This window comes from Gymnoscopelus microlampas (genome assembly GCF_963454915.1).
Source record: "Gymnoscopelus microlampas genome assembly, chromosome: 18".
Classification (NCBI taxonomy): Eukaryota; Metazoa; Chordata; class Actinopteri; order Myctophiformes; family Myctophidae; genus Gymnoscopelus; species Gymnoscopelus microlampas.
In genome coordinates, this window is record NC_139955.1 from 30,086,389 (window position 1) to 30,107,886 (window position 21,498).

The 21,498-nt window shown below is 42.9% G+C and overlaps 1 protein-coding gene and 1 pseudogene across 3 annotated transcripts in view; one reads left to right on the forward strand and one right to left on the reverse strand.

Moving 5' to 3' along the window:
* LOC311034012 (dynactin subunit 1-like) overlaps positions 1-4,068 on the forward strand; it is a 128,190-nt pseudogene extending 124,122 nt beyond the window's left edge. The window contains exons 12-13 of the transcript in view: positions 3,701-3,758; positions 3,947-4,068. The product of the transcript in view is annotated as a dynactin subunit 1-like (transcript). The remainder of the gene's footprint in view (positions 1-3,700; positions 3,759-3,946) is intronic.
* A 3,227-nt stretch (positions 4,069-7,295) lies between these two features.
* Positions 7,296-20,782, reverse strand: fam199x (family with sequence similarity 199, X-linked). Of its 2 annotated transcripts, none has more exons than XM_084085706.1 (8): positions 20,688-20,782; positions 17,718-17,893; positions 14,622-14,841; positions 14,223-14,381; positions 13,533-13,694; positions 13,095-13,278; positions 11,414-11,517; positions 7,296-11,168 (listed from the first exon to the last, which is right to left on the reverse strand). In XM_084085706.1, exons 2-8 carry the CDS (start codon positions 17,882-17,884, stop codon positions 10,995-10,997), a joined length of 1,170 nt encoding a protein of 389 aa, XP_083941832.1. In that variant the 5' UTR covers positions 17,885-17,893; positions 20,688-20,782; the 3' UTR covers positions 7,296-10,994. The 2 variants fall into 2 exon arrangements, with proteins under 2 accessions (XP_083941832.1, XP_083941833.1); XM_084085707.1 differs by having other exon boundaries at positions 17,718-17,896; positions 20,688-20,772.
* Positions 20,783-21,498: the final 716 nt, after the last annotated feature.

Consider the following 21,498-nt stretch of genomic DNA (forward strand, 5'->3'; position numbering starts at 1 on the left):
TGCTCCGCTCTGAGACGCTCTGCTCCGCTCCGCTCTGAGACGCTCCGCTCTGAGACGCTCTGCTCCGCTCCGCTCTGAGACGCTCTGCTCCGCTCCACTCTGAGATGCTCCGCTCTGAGACGCTCCGCTCTGCTCCGCTCCGCTCTGAGACGCTCTGCTATGAGACGCTCCGCTCTGAGACGCTCTGCTCCGCTCCGCTCTGAGACGCTCCGCTCTGCTCCGCTCTGAGACGCTCTGCTCTGAGACGCTCCGCTCTGAGACTGCTCCGCTCCGCTCTGCTCCGCTCTGCTCTGCTCCGCTCTGCTCTGAGACGCTCTGCTCTGAGACGCTCCGCTCTGAGAGTGCTCCGCTCTGAGACGCTCTGCTCCGCTCCGCTCTGAGACGCTCTGCTCCGCTCCGCTCTGAGACGCTCTGCTCTGCTCCGCTCTGCTCCGCTCTGCTCTGAGACGCTCTGCTCCGCTCCGCTCTGAGACGCTCCGCTCTGAGAGTGTTCCGCTCTGAGACGCTCTGCTCCGCTCCGCTCTGAGACGCTCTGCTCTGAGACGCTCTGCTCCGCTCTGAGACGCTCCGCTCTGCTCTGAGACGCTCTGCTCCGCTCCGCTCTGAGACGCTCCGCTCTGAGACGCTCCGCTCTGAGACGCTCCGCTCCGCTCCGCTCTGAGACGCTCCGCTCTGAGACGCTCCGCTCTGAGACGCTCCGCTCTGAGACGCTCTGCTCTGAGACGCTCCGCTCTGCTCCGCTCCGCTCTGAGACGCTCTGCTCTGAGACGCTCCGCTCTGAGACGCTCTGCTCTGAGACGCTCTGAGACGCTCCGCTCTGAGACGCTCTGAGACGCTCTGCTCTGAGACGCTCCGCTCTGAGACTGCTCTGCTCTGAGACGCTATGCTCTGCTCCGCTCTGAGACGCTCTGCTCCGCTCCGCTCTGAGACGCTCTGCTCTGAGACGCTCTGCTCTGAGACGCTCCGCTCTGAGACGCTCTGCTCCGCTCCGCTCTGAGACGCTCCGCTCTGAGACGCTCTGCTCCGCTCTGCTCTGAGACGCTCTGCTCCGCTCCGCTCTGAGACGCTCCGCTCTGAGACGCTCTGCTCCGCTCTGCTCTGAGACGCTCTGCTCCGCTCCGCTCTGAGACGCTCTGCTCCGCTCCGCTCTGAGACGCTCTGCTCCGCTCCGATCGCTGCGATCGTCGTCGGTCGGGTCCTTGCGCCGGTATTTTGGCGCATGTCGGTACAGTATTTGCCGTCACGCTACGCTGCGATCTTCATCGGTCGGGTCCTTGCGCCGGTATTGTAGCGCATGTCAGTACAGTATGCGCCGTCACGCTACGCTGCGATCGACGTCGGTCGGTTGGATCCTTGCGCCGGTATTGTGGCGCATGTCAGTACAGTATGCGCCGTCACGCTACGCTGCGATCGTCGTCGGTCGGTTGGATCATTGCGCTGGTATTGTGGCGCATGTCAGTACAGTATGCGCTGTCACGATACGCTGCGATCGTCGTCGGTCGGGTCCTTGCGCCGGTATTGTGGCGCATGTCAGTACAGTATGTGCCGTCACGATACGCTGCTATCGTCGTCGGTCGGTTGGATCCTTGCACCGGTATTGTGGCGAATGTCAGTACAGTATGCGCCGTCACGCTACGCTGCGATCGTCGTCGGTCGGTTGGATCATTGCGCTGGTATTGTGGCGCATGTCAGTACAGTATGCGCCGTCACGCTACGCTGCGATCGACGTCGGTCGGTTGGATCCTTGCGCCGGTATTGTGGCGCATGTCAGTACAGTATGCGCCGTCACGCTACGCTGCGATCGTCGTCGGTCGGTTGGATCATTGCGCTGGTATTGTGGCGCATGTCAGTACAGTATGCGCCGTCACGATACGCTGCGATCGTCGTAGGTCGGGTCCTTGCGCCGGTATTGTGGCGCATGTCGGTACAGTATTTGCCGTCACGCTACGCTGCGATCGTCATCGGTCGGGTCCTTGCGCCGGTATTGTAGCGCATGTCAGTACAGTATGCGCCGTCACGCTACGCTGCGATCGACGTCGGTCGGTTGGATCCTTGCGCCGGTATTGTGGCGCATGTCAGTACAGTATGCGCCGTCACGCTACGCTGCGATCGTCGTCGGTCGGTTGGATCATTGCGCTGGTATTGTGGCGCATGTCAGTACAGTATGCGCTGTCACGATACGCTGCGATCGTCGTCGGTCGGGTCCTTGCGCCGGTATTGTGGCGCATGTCAGTACGCGCTGTCACGATACGCTGCGATCGTCGTCGGTCGGTTGGATCCTTGCGCCGGTATTGTGGCGAATGTCAGTACACTATGCGCCGTCACGCTACGCTGCGATCGATGTCGGTCGGTTGGATCCTTGCGCCGGTATTGTGGCGCATGTCACTAACCCTAACCTGAGTGGAGGGTGATTAGGCAGGTGAACTCAGTGGAGGAGAACCATTAGAGGTTATCAAAGACTGGGGACCACTTAAGGTAATCAGAGGGAAATGATTACTGGGTCAACTCAATTGGCACACCTCTCAAACCCCCCCTATAACCTAAAGTGCCCTTACTGGCAAACAGAACTTCACACCCACAGGTGTAAAGGGAACTCCCCTCTATTAAGAACAGCCCACTCAACCCTTCAAAGGGAGAAAGGGGAGGGAAAATTAGAGCAATTGGAAAGATTACACCAAAATGAACTTTGCCTATCAATGCAAAGATCTTTAGGACTTATAAAACTACAGTGATACAAAATAAATATAACTAAGTAGACCTAAAAGCAGTTCAAGTCAAAACCAAACTAACCTAAGATAAAATAGTTAGAACAGTCCCCAATGAATAGGTCCAGAATAGCTCACGTGAACCTATCCACTTAAAATAGATAGAATTAAACTGAAAGACTTAAATGGAAGAAAAAAACACAAATTAAATCCAGTTCAAACAAACTAAACTTTTAAGAATATAGTAATCACAGCCCATTGGGATATATACACAGAAGGGAACTCAAAGTTATACTTTCCCTCAAATTAGATTTAAACCATTCAAGGGAATAATGAAAAAAAGATAAAGTTAACTAGAATTAAAATAAATAAGGGTAACCTGATGTATTTTAATTCTAGAAGTAAAATAAAAATAAACTTAAAAGTGAAACTGGAGTTCAGAAAGAAACCTAACTCCTTAAAAATTGAAATAAATAAAAGTTAGGAACGGGATATTTAAATATAAAGAAGCTAAAGTGAAAAACTTAATTGGATAAAAAACCAAACAGCCCATATAAGGGTAACTTAAAATAGAGATAAAAAACAAATAAATAGACAATAGATAATAGACAAAATAGGAGCTTTTAGAATCAACACTTTGGTATGCGGTCTAAAGTGGACGGACTCAGGGATATGGACGCCCCTGCCATGCATAGCCTAGTGAACATACAATTCCCAAAATATAATCCACAATATAACTTAGTCTTAGACATCCATTTAAACAAAGCAAAACCCTTAAAAACAGACTTTCTTTCAAATGAAGATGGCGAATGCAAAAAATCTTTAATCTGTTTTTTTATGTCAAGACGCCTTGACTGAAAACATTTTACTGAAGTCCCGGCGAAGAAGTCCTCCGCTAATCCTATCTAAATCCTAATTCTGACCCCAACCTGAATCTTTTCCCAATTGTAACCTTGGCTCTAAAAGTCTTTGTTAACAAATTCTCTGGTGTCCAGGAAAATGGCCTTCACAAGGTCAATTTCTACTATACTTATGAGGACACGCGGCCCTCAAGTATATTCATAAACACACACACACACACACACACACACACACACACACACACACACACACACACACACACACACACACACACACACACACACACAGGAATGAGAAGTGAGCTGCTATGATTATCAGTAGGTCGTCAGTAAATGCACATTGCTCACTGCTGTCTGTGTGTGCTTTTCCCTGTGCACCAGGAGACCAACAGAGAGCTGAGCAGGTCCTGCTGCATCCTCCTGCAGAGATGTTTGATTTCAAGATAAAGTTTGCAGAGACCAAAGCTTATGCCAAGGTACGGCTGAGACGAATGTCAGAATGATAGGAATCTGATTGGGAGTTGATGGGGATTTTAATCAATCCAATGACAATAAAATGTCTAAAGTGACACTTTGGTACCACTACCACAAAACTCAAGCCAAGCCATACTGGAAAGAAATGGATTGGAAAAGGTTGTATCCAGTTTAACTGAGCACTAGGCTTACGTGATCATAATTCTTGTTAATGGCATCAATGGACATTTAGTTTAAAAGTTTTACATTAATAAAAGTTTAAGTTTTTCATGGGTACCTGGCAGTTTGGATATGGTTCCTAATTTCTATACCCAACCGTGACTGTGTGTCTTCCAGGCCATCGAGATGGAACTGAGGAAGATGGAGGTGGGCCAGGCTAACCGCCAGGTGTCCCTCCTCACCGCCTTCATGCCTGAGTCCTTCCTCCGCCATGGAGGAGACCACGACTGTATCCTGGTGCTGCTGCTCATTCCAAGGCTCATCTGCAAGGTGTGTGTGATCTGCAAAAAAACGAAAAAAATAGTCTGACCAATGCCACATGGGTTCGATCCTGATTTTGGAGAGTCCTAGACCACTAATGTTTGACCGATCTTTTGTAAAAAAAAAAGTATTTTAATGTATTTAACAACATAAGCCCTGTTCATACATTTTCAGAAGTAGCCTATCTACAAGCTCACAATGTGTCGTGAGCTTGTAGATCGACTATTTTTTTTATTGTTTTGAAAACGTTTGTTAATGTTCACTTAAAGGAAGGTGCTGTGATGTTTTGAAATAAAACTTGTTTGTTTTTTTGTTTAGAAAAAAAATGGTGTTTGCTATTTGTGTATAACAGTGGTCTCGTCATCTCAGGTGGGTAACAAATTTAATCTAATCAGGAGAGAACCCATTTATCAGCTTCAATTTCTTCATTTACAATTTACAATTCAACTTTATCCTGTATCCTCTCTTCCATTTGGCGGAGCCAGGTTAGTATCCTCTCTCCTAACTGGAGGAAATTGGTATCCCTACTAATTGTATTTTCTGTTTACTAAAGAGTTGGAGACAGAGAGACTCCCATTACTGAGTAAACAACACTAAAGCAATGATTACTAACTTTACACTTTAACACATATATATATACACACTTTAACACACACACACACACACACACACACACACACACACACACACACACACACACACACACACACACACACACACACACACACACACACACACACACACACACACACACACACACACACACACACACACACACACACACACACACACACACACACAAAATAAGATAAAAAAAAATTTTTGAACAAAAGGACCAATAGGGTGCCACAACCTCATTTTATTACGTTTACAATACATCATTGTACAGTGGACCACAGTCAGAACTGCAGTCTCACCATTGATGCTTCTCCGGGTACATTATATCCAGTCAGCGGGTGAACATTGAATGACTACCTTTCCATAATGACAAATATAGTAGAGGGACATTAACAGAAATACTGACGGACAATATCTGCAACAGGTACTACTAAATGGAACCAAATTGACAGGGTTGGATTTGCAGTGGGTGGCACTATTTTAGTATGCAAACTTAAACCCATGCTATACCAACAGAAAATAGGAGCATGTGTACAATTTCAACTTCATAATAGGGAAGAATGCTTTTCATTTAACTTTTTTCATGTTAAAAGTGGATCCATGGGTCCTGGTAAAAACTCCTTCCAGAGGCCTGGCCAGTACAGAACAGTGGCCCTGGACTTCAATCAGTTCCTGTTGTTGGGTTTCATTCTAGCTGTCTGGTCAGGGACTAGTTAAGACTTGAAATATCAAGTGACTGTGATTAACTATTGACAATATAAAACTCATAGCAGCATTGGTCCCCAGGACCAGTTGAAAACCATCAATGGGCTCTAGATATCATAGGTAGGCTGGAGGAATCAGACATAGTTCAAAACAGGCCAGTGTTTGAGGATGGATGAGGTTATGTGTTGCTCTCCCCAACATCATTAGTGAATTTGCTCAATATTTCAACCAAGACACGTTTTCTAATGTATATAGAAAACATCTGTGAACCCACTTTTAGTTTTTGACCCATAAATGGAGAAACATAGGTGATAGATAGGAATTAACTGGCATCATGTATACGTAGACAAATGGCTCTGTTGCATCGCACAGCAGATATCACCTTTTTTCCATCTCAAATTTTTATTTTCATTTCACTAGTCAAAATAGAATTCTAATTCATCACTACTGAATGCACAAGAATCTTTTTTCATCTCCGTAATTGCTTCAAGCAATAACTTCATAAAGGAGAGAGAAAATAAAACAAAGCAAAGGCCCACTATACAGAAAACGTTAGAAAGTAAAGCAGATTCTTGATAATAATTGTGTCGTGGGACAGTGTTATAAAGGAGTACTACAATAACTAAAGAAAGAAAGAGCAAAACATTGTCAAAACGTTACTCTGAAGAGATCGGATGACATTTAACCTGAAACTCCTTTTACACCAGGTGCTTTATCAATGTTTTGCTGTTTAATGTTACATTCTAGCAATGTAAATGAAATTTTCTTTGTGGCATGCCGGTTCACATCTTGCTTTTATATGCAAATGCTTAAGTAGAAACCAGTTCAACTTAACAGTCACACAGATCAAACACTGATGGCAGCCAAAGTGGCTTACTGCTGTTTAGAAGAGCAAAAAAAAAAAGTATCATAACAGTGAAAATCTTAAGCTCATCTCTCTCCTTTATATTCATACAAAAAAAAGCAACTCAAGGATACAAAGAAAATAGAACAAAAAAGTAACAGGTATTCTGGAACACAAAGAATAACTGGCATAAAGCAATGTTGAATGGTGGTCAAATAATTCAGAGGGGGGGGGGGGGGTAGACACTAAAAAACGACATCAACCCACACCAAGACAAATTAGGCCTGAGTTGAGGGAAAGACCCTTGATGAAAAAAAAAAGATTTAATGCATCAAATTAATATGCAATATCAAAAATAATGTGAAGTCAACAGCAATTTACTGCTCTTGCACCATTCGAAAGCAGTGCATGTGTAGAAAGCTTTGAGGACCACTTAGTTCACTACCTTGTTATGGCGTTATGTACAGATCAAAGGTAAAGTTCAGATTCTCAAACTTCTAGAGTTATAGGAGGACATTTTAAAGGAAATATACTGTTATTCAACATTTATTTACAAGAACAAAGCCATTTTTAAATAGTTTTTTTTTTCTTCTTCTTTTTTTTGCAAATAAAGATGCTAGTTGTTAGTTCACCACAGTGTTCGTGCATTGTTGTGGTGATGTTTTAAGCATGCAATGTTTCAGTACTCCCTCTAAGCCTTAAGGATGAAATGGAACCACATCCCTCAGCAAGCTGGATGGATTTAGACACATCTGCCCATTTATTTACAGGTTTCAGAAATCCTTAAATTTCCACATTATGCACTTTTCTAACTGTGAGTTTAAATAGTTTACTCTAATTTCTTGTCCTGACTTCTGCTCACCTTAATTCCAAATTCACCTATCTGACTACAACTGGAAAAGTGTTTTTCTGTGTCAGATCAGGTAACAACTTAACTAACCCAGAGGTTTTTTGATTCATTTATGAGCTGTGAACATTCTCGCTCTTCACAAATGTGTGATCACTTGCAAGAAGACGTTAAAATGTGCTTACTAGTCTTTTAACAAAGCTAACCCAATTTAACCATTTCTTCCATTCTTGCTCTACCCAGTTGGAGTATTTCCAATTCTGTTAAAGCTACATTTAACCAAACTACGACAAGTAATCTACAGTGCTGTTTGATAACTAGATGTTTAAACTCACATTTTAAACTTCCTTCTCGTTGGAACATCCGTTTTCATGACATGCTTTAAAAAGACCAGCAGCACACAGGGTCAAGGCTGACAAAGTCTTAACTTTGGACAGCACATGCATGCATGCCAATGCAGAAAATCCAAGGCGCCGCTCCCATCGAACATCAGCGCTTTCTCCATAGAACAGGAGAATGGCGCTGCCAGCACACAGTGCTTTTACGCTCATTATGAGTCCTGTTGCTTGATTAATTAGTTGAGCCGCAAAGCAATGCAAAAAATAATTGCAATGTGACTGTGTATATGTACAGTATATGTCATTCCGTCTGCAAAATTGTCACAGGCCTTAAACACTACAAGACACCCCAAATGAATGGCAATGAGCTATGCGGCTCAACTAAGCACATCTCCAAGTCTGTCGTTGCAGCAATGGACTCTAAATTTTAGACTGTTGTCTTGCTGTAGCAGCAATAGTGGTAAGCAAGCAGCAATAGTAGCAATTCTGTGTCTAAATTAGCTTCTAGGCTGTCCCAGCAGTAGCATTAGTTATATTAAGCAGGCTAGCAAGGCTACAGTATATGAAGGCTAATATCTATTCAAGCATTATAATATCAGGTAGATGCCCTCGTATCCCCAAAGGCTTTCTCGTGACTAGCAATAGCATACTAGTAGAAGCATTAGCAAACTATGCCATGGACAATAGATAACATCAGCATTGTCTATACCTAATGTGTATGGAAATGACTATTTGTAAGCAGGCAGTTCATAAGTCATTTTGTATCATGAGCATTCTGACCCCACTGTACTTGGGAAGTGGGGTACTGTGGTGGTCCAACCACCAACTTTTTGGTGGGACGTAAATGCCACCAGGGCAAAAGAAAACAGCCTTATCGGACAAATATTAAAATATTTAAACTGCTTTTATGAAACTAATACTTATTTTTTGCCAACATAAGTCAAATCAAAGCAAATGTGGGGTTTAATAAAAGCCCTGAATGAAAAAGACGTGCACAACCACAAAGCAAAGAAAGGATAAATGATATACACATTATCGATTACAGTTCTACAACTCAAAATTTGTGGTTCCTGATCTCTTCCAAATCGTTTTTACAAAGTGAAACAGCCCCATTTCCACTAGCAAGGCCCCACACCACACCACACCACCTACTTGTGCTGTCGTTTCCATATACAAGGACCTGGGCCAAAGTGGGCTCTGTGGTACCAAAGGGGTCTGAAATGCCTATTTTGCCACCACTCCAGGGTAGGTCTGAGCTAGACCAAACAGGGCCAAACCAGTGACGTGTAAAGCTTTTGACTACTGATTGGTCGGAGAATCCTCACAGTTGTGCCTGTCAACACAAACGACAACTTGTGCGGGAGACAGATTTTGGTTCGCGAGTCGTGGCTGCTACGCCAATTTGTTTTCATATTTTTGTATCTGTGAGGATGTGTTTAACTGCTGATTTAAATGCCGGCCGATTAGGCAGAATTTAGTTTGCCAGCACTGCTGTGGAGATTCCACGAAGCACCAAGAATAAATAACCAACTAACACATTCACAAAGGGCGGACAAATCGATCAACGCGAGTATTAGGTATTTTGAATCCGTGTGTAACTGCTGAATAGGTGAAAGACTCTACGGTATTTGTGTTTGCTCTGGCAGCTTACAGTTATACAATACCAAACGGACCCAGCAGTTCCTTAAACAGTAAACACACGCATAAATAATATAGCACAGTGCAGTAGGGGGTAAAACTAAGTTTTGTAGACAACAATTGTTTGTGTCTGGTTTGGGGACTCGGGTTTAGTGACTTTTATTGAGTGTTTTTGCTCAGTAGCAGGACAGCTAGCTCAGCTAGCCTACATGCTAGCTGAGCTGCTTCCTCAGGGCTAGTTTGGCTATTAAGTTATTATTTGGCCATGTTCACCCTGATGTTAATCGTCGCTATTGTTGTAAAGACCTGATGAAGACCCTTGTGGCCCATGTGACCCATAAACGTCGTCCACCACTATATAAATGTATTCGTGGGAGCTATAGTGCAGATTTCTCTTTGCGTTAGTGTCTGCCGTAGTATTTAGAGGACCGAGATGTTGAAGAAAGGGGGGCGTCGCTTGAAGTCGATCCCCTCCGGGAGGGGAGGGGGGTACTGCGAGGGGGTACTTTTGTGTAATGGAAACGGCTGATATTTTGGGTGCTGCTCCATGCGAGGCCATGTAGTGTGGTGTCGAGTGGGCCTTTACTGGCAGTGGAATTCAAGGGTACAAGATAGACGGGGCAGTCAAAATCACAATCAACAGCTTTCAAAGAAAGATACAAGAAAATCTCCTTTGAAAGGCATGCCTATTCAAACTAGGGCACCTGAATGCCATTCAAGTTCATAATTCACATCAGCAGCAGCACATTCTTTCCATCAACAACTATAAGCCGCCGGACTCTTGTCTAATTTGGTCATTTAAAATGCAGAAGATATGCCATCACTGCTGCCAAGACTCTTCCTGCAAGCAGCAGCTGTTAACCACTTAAATCCTATTTACTTAGTTGACTGGAGTCCCCCAGGGCTATATACTAGAGTCCCCCAGGGCTATATACTAGGTAAATTCCTTTTTTCCTCTATACCAAATCTTTGCCAAAGATAAACCATCTACAAGCTCACAAGCTTTCAGATGTGCCATTTGTGCCAAATGTTAGCCACAAAATAGGGATGTAAAGTCATTGAAAGAGAGGTAAGCTGAAGTAAATTTAAGTAAACACTACTGGCCATGATGGAGAATACAAAATAAAATGGTGTTTAAAATATTTATTGTCACATAATGTATCACACATTATGTATCAGCACAGCGTTTCGGCTTATGTTGTCACAAACAAGTATTAGTTCATTTAAGGGGTTTGTCATTTTAACATTAATCTGATAAGGCTTTTTCTTTGTGCTGGCGGTATATACGCCCCTCTAGAAAGGTAGGACCCGCTTCATAAGTAAGTGCAGTGGCGTCCTGATTCGGAAGTTGAGCATTCTGTGCTACGCAAACGTCTGATATCTGTCTTAGGCTATGTGTTGGCGTCACCTATGAAGCGAGCTATGCAGCGGTGGTCATGTGGTGAGAGGACAGGCGTAGAGGGAGCACTGATTGGTTCACTGGTGTCACATGAGCACGTCAAGGTCATCCCCGCGGTCGTCCCCCTCGTTGACCCGGAGAGACAGGACCTCCTCGTTGAGGAAGAGGCCACTCAAACGCTCCTTCCTTGCCTGTCGCTGCTCCTTGAGTTGACGCTTCCTCAGGGCTTTCTGCTGGAGTTTTCTCTGCTTAGAACGCTTCTACAGAAGGACACACATACACAGGTTTACTGTTATGCTATTGATTCTATTATTTGGTTTACAATGTGTGGATCCAACTGCTTTGCCAATATTGTGAAAATTATATTCATGCAAATGATGCATATCGGATTCAACTAACAATTAAACGATAGGAGAAGAGGGCTAGAGAGGGGCCATAATATTTGTTGCAGAAAAGCTAAGAGTTTAAACTACTTAGAATGCCAACAAAATTGCATACAACTTACCTTAGAATCTCTAATGCGTTCTGCAGCACTGGACAGGTTGCCATCACTGTGAGCTCTGCTGATGTTTGCTACACTGCCTCCGCTACAGGCTGAGGCTGGACCACCTGAAACAGGGTTAACATGAACAATTACTCGTTACAATTTCCCCCTTTTTTTAGCCAATTATGTCTTACCCCTTTTTCTCCCCAATTGAGTCGTTATGCCAATTACTTCCTCCCACTGCTTGCCACTGCTGTTGTACCCTACGGGCTCACCTGCCAGTGAGGAGCCCCCATAGGAGGATGTAGAGCCTTGGTCCTACTCCTCCCGCTCAACATTCTATGCCGACAGGCACCACCCCAGCCCATGGTAATATGTGCAGTGACAACGACACCCTCCCTGCCCGCCTTCCGTCCCCCAAACACGGGCCAATTGTGTTCGTATAGACGCTCGGCCAAGCCAGATGCACTGCAGTGGATTCGAACCCTAGGGCCTAGACTCTGCAGTGGTGGACAGATATTTTAGCCCTGCGCTCTGTTCTCGTTACCATTTCTATGTGAACTAAAGCGTTAGCAGTTACTAATACAAGAATTTAAAAATCTGGGAAGCCCAAATCCAACTGGCACAGAACAAAAAATATACAGAAACAATTAAACCTACATTCTAGTCTGTGTGTTGCCTCCAGGAACATGTAGAACATGTGAAAGGGGGATTTAACAGGGTTCAAGACTTAACATTTTATACTGGGGACAGTTCTACCACTACACTACGTGTTTCAGTTAGTGACAGTACTTGGATATTAATTATTTTCCTGCCATTGACGAGATTTCTCGTTTTTCTCCGAATAGCTCAGCCAGCCGTCGACGAGAAAAAAAAGAGATTTTTCTTTTTTAATTTTTCGTTTATCACAAAGGAAGCAGGAGATAATGATGCGAAGATTTTCTGCTCCATTCACTTCAATGTTAAAAAATAAACAGAAACCAAATTCACATTTTACCTATTTTTGCAATGTATTTTCTATGGCAGGGAAGGGGGTAGATTGTGTATATACTCTGGCAGTTAAAGAGTTAAAGGTAATAAAGGTGCTACCAGTTTCTGCTGGGTCTAACCTCAGGTGGTGGGGTATAACGCACAAGAGACAGAAAGAAATGCCAGAGAGACAGATTCAAGTCAGGAAATGTGCATGTAAGGACTGGACAATATTGAGAAAATATGCAATGTGCAATAAATACCCTTGTTGGATATTGCGACGGCTCCCTCCCTCTTGTCAGCATTGTAAACGGTTAAAAATGTGCTGTCTGAATATCTGACATGTCATGAACTCTGTAGGCATGGCCCATAGCAGTATGCCTGTTATATTTGAGAAAGGGGTCAATATCTGCTCTCAACTTTCCGGCTTCATGAATCTTAGCTGTTCTTATATTGCAAGCGTTGTTGTTTCGGACACAGGTTAAATCTATTTGATGATCCTTGCTATAAAGAGAGGAAGAGGTGCAGGTTAAACAGTATATTAGGCAAACGAGTTTACCAAGTAGCCATCGATACCACTACTTGGTATTGATTTTCCACAGGCTGCTACTTGGAAAAAAATGAAGGGGCCTGGGTTAAAGGAGATGCTGCATTAGACCGTGCTAGCAGTACTACGGATGATGTTTTCAGCACTGCAACTATGAGCCGATGACCATGAGACCAACAACCTCACCTGCTATTGAGTTAGATGCCGTAGAACCAGTAGATGAGCTAGCAGAGCTGACCATGCTAGCATTGCTACTGCTAGCTCCACTGACCCCGCTGGTACTGGCACTGCTGTGGCCGCTCCTTTTCCAGCTCTCCCTGGTGCTGTTGGCTCGTTGTCTGGGGCTGTGCTCTCTGATATAGCTACGTACCTAAAAACACACAGCACATCAAATATCAAGGCTGAAGCTAACTGGAAGAAAATAAATCTCTAACACTGCACAGATGTCATATATAGGCTTTGTTGCCATAGCGTTTTTTTGGTGGACATATCTTTAATATTTTTGAGACACATACTTTGTTAGACAAAACCATAACCATCTATGAATACACATTTGCAAACCTTAATAAATAATCCTGACCAAGATAATGAGAATGACATAAAATGGCATCTGTAGGCCCCCACCTGTTTTAGTTTCTCATCAGTGAGGCAGTTGAGCTCGATGATGAATTCGCTGTCAGTGGGAGAGATCTGGGCACAGGGGTCGATGATCTTAATGATATCCAGCTGCTCTCTCAGCCCCATCTCTGTGCTCACTTTGCGACTCAGGTATTCTATGTATTCAACCTTGAGGTGAAAGCACACAAACATGCACACGTGAATCCTCTTTGAGCAGTCTAAGTATCTCCGTCATGGTCTTTAACTATAACTTTGAATCCTCCCAATATTGACTTATATGGTCCTGAGAGAACTAAAGGGCAAGAATCTTAAAATCATCTGAATAGTATGGCTATCAAGTTTCTTTCCCACAACACAAAGACTTCAGCAAAGTCAATTGAGCCACAACCTTCAAAGCATTATTTAATCATTAGAAAATTGCTGACAGATCGTATGCTTTTGCAACTGGAAAAATCTGGAATCTAGATAAGGTTGCAATTTGATACCCACACTTGTGTAATGCAATCAACTCTGCTTTGCCTTGTTTGGTCCTGTGGAGGAATGGAATTATATGTGACATCACTGAAGCCATCAGCTTGCATTGCCAGGAGAGGAAAATATCACTAAGAAAAATGTATCACACTGGATCAAATACACGTTCCCCTCCATTTCCTGGACTCCTTTAGCATACAGGGATTATGGGGTGGTGTTTCGTACCTGTTCGTCATTGGTCATGGCGCTCCAGGGCAGCTCATCTAGATTGCGGTGAGGGTGGGGCTTGGCCTTCCTCTTGGAAAACAGACAGGGTGAACTGGGCACACTTGGGATAATATCAGAGAGCACATCACTGCCACTGGCGATGTCACTTCCTGGCAACTGGGAGGCCAAAATAAAGCAGACCAATGATGAGATGAAGAAAGAATGTAACATTTTAGGTATTTATCTGCCTCCCTTATCTGGAGCAACTTACAAGTGGTCTAGATCATTGACCATTACCAGTAACCACAATTATTATTCACGTACACCAGATGCAGGTCTAGTATGGTCTCAAACTATATCATTGATATATATTGACTATATCCAAGAGTTTTGTTAGGTCAAAAACTACCAACCTACCTGCCACTCAAACTCACTGTCTGACCAATCCCAGTAGGTGCTGATAGATGAGGACACGTCACTACAAACACTTCCCTCTGGAAACAGGTCCAGGGATGTTAGCTCTTGATCATCCAGAAGGGAGTAACAGTCATCCTGGTCCCCCACTGAGACAGAGGAGAACAGTTCCTCGCTGCACTCTGAGCTGGCAACACTGGTTCCACATGAAGTAAGGTTCCACCTACAGGAAAGAATGTCAAAGGGGACAAAAGTGTGAGACACGCTTATTATCCCAAATCTATTAGGCACACTCAATGGCCCTGATTCATAAAGGGATTTGCGACCATATTTTGTACGTACCGGCATTTAGGACAAGTCGTACATTTCCACCTGATGCATAAAGATTTTTTGGTCTGTGTTTTGTGCGTCAGGTGCGCACGTTCTCAGGTCAGCCCCGAGGCTGGCGTACCAGGGCTGAAATGTGCGTATGTCTTTATCTGCTTTATTCTTCATGCCAAAATCAATTACAACAGTGGCAAACCTCAAATAAAATATATATGTGCCCAACATTTGTCATCACATATATATAAAAAAATAAAAATAAATGTCAAACGATATATTGCTTGTACCCTATGCATAATATAGACATGATGTAGATTCCACCGCTTTTTATTTATTTTCTAGGCTATATGAGTCGCAGCTGAATTATTAGGTGTGTGTTTGCCAGCGGGCCATCTCAGCCAAAGTGTCACGTAATAATGAAAATAGGCTATGATGCCTTAATGAAACTGCGGAGGGACTGACTGCATCAGTGTCCGTGTCGCGGTATTAATTTGTAAAGCCTACTGTAGGCTACTGTATATTGATCACATGAACGCCACACACAACAGCCTAATAAATATTACCATCTGATGAGGAAAAATAAAGTGGATGAAAGCTGTGTCCAGAACCATTCCCCATTCCGACGTAGGACAGTGATATCCAAAATGAACTAATTTAATCAATAAGCTCTGGTCCATAATCGGATAGAAGCTTGTATGCCCTGGATTTATTTTCAACATCATCTTTAAGGTGCGCAATGTTCATTAGAAAATGCTTATAATATCCTTTCCACGTTTTATTAGCCTTTTATTTGGTAATGGGGTTAAACCTTGTAAACTTCTTTATTCTCATTACACATGAGAGCATTTATTACGTGATCCGCTTCCAGACAGAACAGTAAGTTGTCAAGGCGATGCGACACCGCAGATGTTATCTTAGACGAGAGACGGCAGTTGAGCTTGCATCAGCGTTGCCAGATGTTGTGAGAGAAATAAGCAACCAGGTCTAGGAAAACAAGCCCAAAAGAAGCAACTGGCACTTAGGCCATTATAAGCACTTTAATTAAACCGTTGTGAGCTTGTAGATCTGCTATTTATTTTTAAAATCATGTAATACAATTTGGAAGATTTGGAAGATTTTTTAAACATTCTAACAACACAAATCTGCCTCCAGCTCGCACAAAACATTTTCAGATGGGGCTTATAGGGATAAATTAGCATACATATTAACTTGGGGGTCCATGACATGTAAATATTTGAGAACCACCGGTTAAAACAATTAAACAATTGTGAAGCAAGCCCAAATGACCAACTACACTTTAGAAACAAGCCAAAAAAACGCATCCCACAGCTCCCAATATTTACAAGCAACTTTCCAGAAAAATAAGTCCAAATTCGCTTATAATAAGCGGACATGGCAACACTGTTTAACACGGTTCAGCACGGTGACGTTGAAGTTGGATGCTGTTGGATGCAGCCTTCCAGAGAGTAATCATCACACCTGGTCATACGCACTGGTCATACGCACGTCTCTGTCATATACGACACCCCTTTTGAATCGCACGTCCGTTAGTGAGTACCAGAAATACGACCTCCTTTACGAACTTCATTTACACCATATTTACGACCCTCGTTTTGAATCGGGGCCATTGTGAATATATACCATGAATAGTATTTACATGTGAATATTAAACATTTCCAAAATTGTCCTTTTTGTCAGGTAAATGCATGAATCAGAATAGACTTTGTCACATCATAGGTTTACAGCTGTAAAGAATTGGGTGAAATTCATTTTTGTGCAAGCTCCATCGTTTTTGTAATTTTCAGAAAGAGAAAAGAAAAGAAGGGGTCCAGGGAGAGAAAAAGAAGAAAAACGGTAGAGAAAAAACATGTCGAGAGACAAAAATCAGATATCTAGTTGATTCTAGTACATAATATACACATACTGCAGCATTAACCAGCTGCATGAACACAAAGCATAGTCCAGTGCATGAACATAGCAGCAGGTATGTACATGACATCACATTAGACATGCAAAATGATCAGTGCATTGTCAGATTCAACCACATAGTCCACAAGGGACAATGACATGACAATTTTACAGAGATATTTGAGGCAAAATTCCAAACAAAACAAAACATCCAATTGACAAGGATAAGAGCCTCTTCTATTCTAGATTCTCTAGTCTAGAGTCTAGAATAGGGTTGCACTGTCCCTTGAAATACAGAATCGTCCCTTATTTGGAAACTAAAAGACATGTCCCTTATTGTTCCTTAATTTTGGGAATCAATCAATGACACACATATTCAAGTTCAAACAGCTCATATATATATATAGTTTAATACAGGTTGTTAACCACTTAAACCCTCTAGCATCTTTAGACTTAATAAACTAGACCCGAGTTGTCTCTGTACTTTTTCTGTCTGAACCAAATCTCTGTGCCAAAAATAGCCGATCTACAAGCACACAACGCCACGTGTTGTGAGCTTGTAGAGCGGATATTTTTGGCTAATGTTCCTCCCAGAATATGGATGCTGGGGTTCAAGCGGTTAATATAATATGCTATATATTTTTTCTAAGCGTCCCTTATTTTTGGGGGAAATAAGGGAAGCCCGGCCCTCAGTCCCTTATTTTAATTTCAGGTAGTTGGCAACCCTAGTCTAGAATCACTGCGATCTCAAAGCAAGAAACATTAAATCCAGTTTACTTCCACAGCAATGCAAAGTTGTTCCATTTAATAAAAGAGAACATTTAAACTACTATTTAACATACACACACACACAATATCAGAGCTTACCTATTAGTTTGGAAGCGGCGCAGAGGGTCTGTCCTGTGACAGGATGACAGCTGACAGCCAAAGTCACTAACATCCAGGCCTCCCACATCACTGAGGGTGGCTCTCTGGGAGAGCAGAGGGAAGGGCTCCTCAGGGGCCAAAAACTTCTCATACAAAGCATCAGACATGGCTGGCTGCTGCTGAAACAGATAGAGGAAGAGCAATATACATTATATTATTAGTGAAATGGATTGCTAAAGACACAAGTCTAAGTGGTGGTTTGGGGTGTACAGTAAATCAAGCTTTACCCGAGATATAGGGGGGAATGCATTACATGATTGTTGCAAATGGCTAAACCAAAGTGGCCTAGTGATTAAGGGACCAACTCATAACCACAAGATGATCCCCATTATTGTCAATATTTTTCCATGACTTGGTCACTGTAGATACGAGTGTCATCTACTGTATTAGGCAAAAATGGCATGACATTTTTAAACTTTCTAAAGGACTAACTAGCCAACTGTAGCTGAAACAGATAGAGATGTGGTCTATACTGGTTGTTGATACAAATATTTCTATGGAGATTGGAGACAGTGACACTCAAGACATTTGAGTGACTCTAGGACACACTCAATTTTACTAGAACTAGACTATGCCTGCAACAGTTAATTAGGTTAGGTAGGTAATAAAAGTTAACAATATACATCTGAATGTTTGTGCAGATTCATTTATTATACAATAATAAAAAAATAATGTGCTTCCCGATTATGCGACTAATCGAAAAAGGTACAATAACCCATTGTTGCAAAAGGAGTTCTCAATAATTTCAGACATGGCCTCAAGCGTTAAGGAAATAAACATTTACAAAGCAACACGTGTATTAGAGGTTGATTTTACACAGTATGTGCCCAAATACCATTTATAATAAACATGTCATTAGACCAGTGGTTCTCAACCTTTTCAGACCCCCAAAATAATCATATTTGAACAGGGGACCCCCCCACCCTGACAAGCACTTGGAATGTAGGACATTGAGGCATTACATTTTGTTTGACTCGGTTCCACAGATAAATATTGTGAAAATAGCCGATCTACAAGCTCACAGCGCCTCACAACAATTGTTGCCTCCTTCTTATAACAATTTTGACAATGTGTGACCAGATTGTATCGTATAGTTTGTTGATTACTTTTGATTCAGTGATGGACTTTTTTTCTTTAGGTATTAAAAAGGTCTTAAGACCTTTTTAATACCTAAAGAAAAAAAGTCCATCAAGTGGTCCTTAAAATTGTCACTTCACTGTCATCTGAGGACCCCCCAAAATCATGTGGGGACCCTGGTGGTTCCGACCCACAGGCTGGGAACCACAGGATTAGTCAAACATGCACCCACACACAAAAGGGACGATAGACGTGTGTTGGTCTCCAGAGAAAGGTAAACAAACAGTCCCGGTGGTCATCTATTTTGACCTAATCCAAAATGTTTCTTTCATTTATTTTGGATCGACAGGAACAAACAATCAGTAAACAAATCACAACTCATCTACAATGTTTAGACCTCCTATATCAGATCATTATCAGGCTGCTGTGCTGTTTGAAAGGCTCTTTCGTTAGTCGTTACATAACATTACAGACACAAGGAGGCATCACGTTAGGCTAATATGCTATGTAAGTTAACCAAACCATTTTAAGTAAGCAAGAAATGTGGTGGAAAGTAACTGAGCACATTTAACTCAAGTACTGTACTTAAGTACAATTCTGAGGTACTTTTACTTTGCTGGAGTATTTCCAAATTTCAGTACTTTTACTTCTACCCCACTACATCTCAGAGGAAAATATTGTACTTTTACTCCACAACAAGTATTTGAATACTTGGTTATGCAAGGGATAATGCATGGGGAGGTAGTCATTATTGAAATTTAAAGCCCGACAGGGCGATTAACCACCGAGGCGCAGCCGAGGTGGTTAATCGCCCTGAAGGGCTTTAATACTAGTTAATTATGGTTATTACAAAACATATGCATTAAGGTTGTCGTGGCCGTTAAGGCGATAGACTAGAAATCTATTGGGGTCTCCCCGCGCAGGTTCGAATCCTGCCGACAACGTCAAATGCTTTTGTGCTTTTTAAGCAAACTGCTAATAAAATATTCAATCAATCAAAAACCTACACGCTCACAATGCGTCGCGGTGCGTTGTGAGCTTAATAGATCTGCCATTTTCAAAAATACTTTAATACATTTGGAAAAACTTGTGAAATGGGACATTCTGCAAAATGAGTACTTTCTACTTTTGGTACTTTTAAGTACATTTTGATGCCAATACCTTTGTACTTTTACTCAAGTAAATGTTGAATACTGAGTATTTCTACGTGGTGGCATTGATACTTTCACTTAAGTATAAAATGTGAGTATTTTTTCCACCAATGATGCATTGCGAGAGAACCGTAAATAGTGGCTTAAACGCTGCGCTAGGCTAATGTTGTTGACCGCGTCATTGTTGGTGACGTTCGTTAGCAAAAGCTAGCTAGGATGCTAATATTTTGCTAGTAAACAACATGTCAACCCGTGTTGATCAACTCGCTGTCATTTTTGGCCACGAATCGGGGCATTTAAACCCGAACAACATGTGCAGCAGACAGAAGGTGGTGGTTAAAGGCAAGAGTCAGACACAATAACGTCAAAGAAACAAGCTAGTGAGAGACGTTTAGGGAGATTTATACTTAGTTGCACACCGGTGTCGCGCACCAAAACTACTGATCTACAGCTCGCACGGTCCTGTAGCCTGGTCGCGGCGCGACGCGCGCCGAGCTTGCAAGTCTCATGTTTTCGGTGCGCGACACGGTGTACGACAAAACCTACAAATCAGCCATTACAACAAACCCACTAAGCGGTACCAAATGGAACGCTTAACGGAATGAAGTCCCTCTCAACGTCTCATCAAAACGTCCAGAATAACAGAAGCCATTTTGATCTCAAGCTAAAGAATTAAACCAACCTTTTTGTGCCGTTCAAAGAACAATGTTTTCTATCACCACCTCCTCCATTAGCAAATCCTTTCTTTTCAACCGATGTCGGGCTCAAGCTCACGCATGACCCGTGTGACGTCATCCCGAGAAACACCGCGAGACTGGAGAACACCGCCAGCGTCAAGTCAGCGTGAATACCGGTTGAACTTCCGATAACCGTGCTTCAAAGTAAGACGCCCATTATTAATTATTTTTATGAGATACGGGAAACCCCATTGGATTAGATTAAGAAAACAAAAAAAAGCTACCTGACATACTGGAAAGAGACAACCCAAAACCAAAGCAAAATGGAATTCTATATCTAGCACTAAAAAGAGAATATAAACGACCCAAAATGTAGGAAAGCCTTGACTAGGTGCGGTGGTAGCCCTGGTCCAGAGCGTTAGAGAGAACTCATTAACGCAGGGGTCTTCAACAGGGGGTCCGGGACCCCTAGGGGGTCCTCAGAGTTACTACAGGGGGGTCGCCAAATCTTTGTGATTTTTACACTAACCACTTCAACCAAGCATCCCTATTCCGAGGAGAACTTTAGCCAAAAAAAGCTAATCTACATTTTTTGGCAAAGACTGAGGTTTGGTGTAGGGGGGGGGGGGGGGGGGGGGGGGGGGGGGAAGAGCAGACCAAGTACAGAGTGGGTCAAGTTTACTTAGTATGGAGTGGACGGTTAATATGTGGTTAAAAGTCTGAAAACACACATTAAAATGAATCCAACACTGACGACAGCGCTGTCAAACAAGTCTATGAAGCTATCTATGAAATCTATGAAAAAAATATATTCTA

Excerpts from the sequence above, each read along its gene's own strand:
- fam199x (XM_084085706.1), bottom strand. The coding sequence starts at position 17,884 with ATGTCTGATGCTTTGTATGAGAAGTTTTTGGCCCCTGAGGAGCCCTTC. Across the intron at positions 14,382-14,621 it reads ACAGTGAGTTTGAGTGGCAG|TTGCCAGGAAGTGACATCGC; the intron begins GTAGGTTGGTAG and ends TTGGCCTCCCAG. Across the intron at positions 11,169-11,413 it reads AACGCATTAGAGATTCTAAG|AAGCGTTCTAAGCAGAGAAA; the intron begins GTAAGTTGTATG and ends GTCCTTCTGTAG.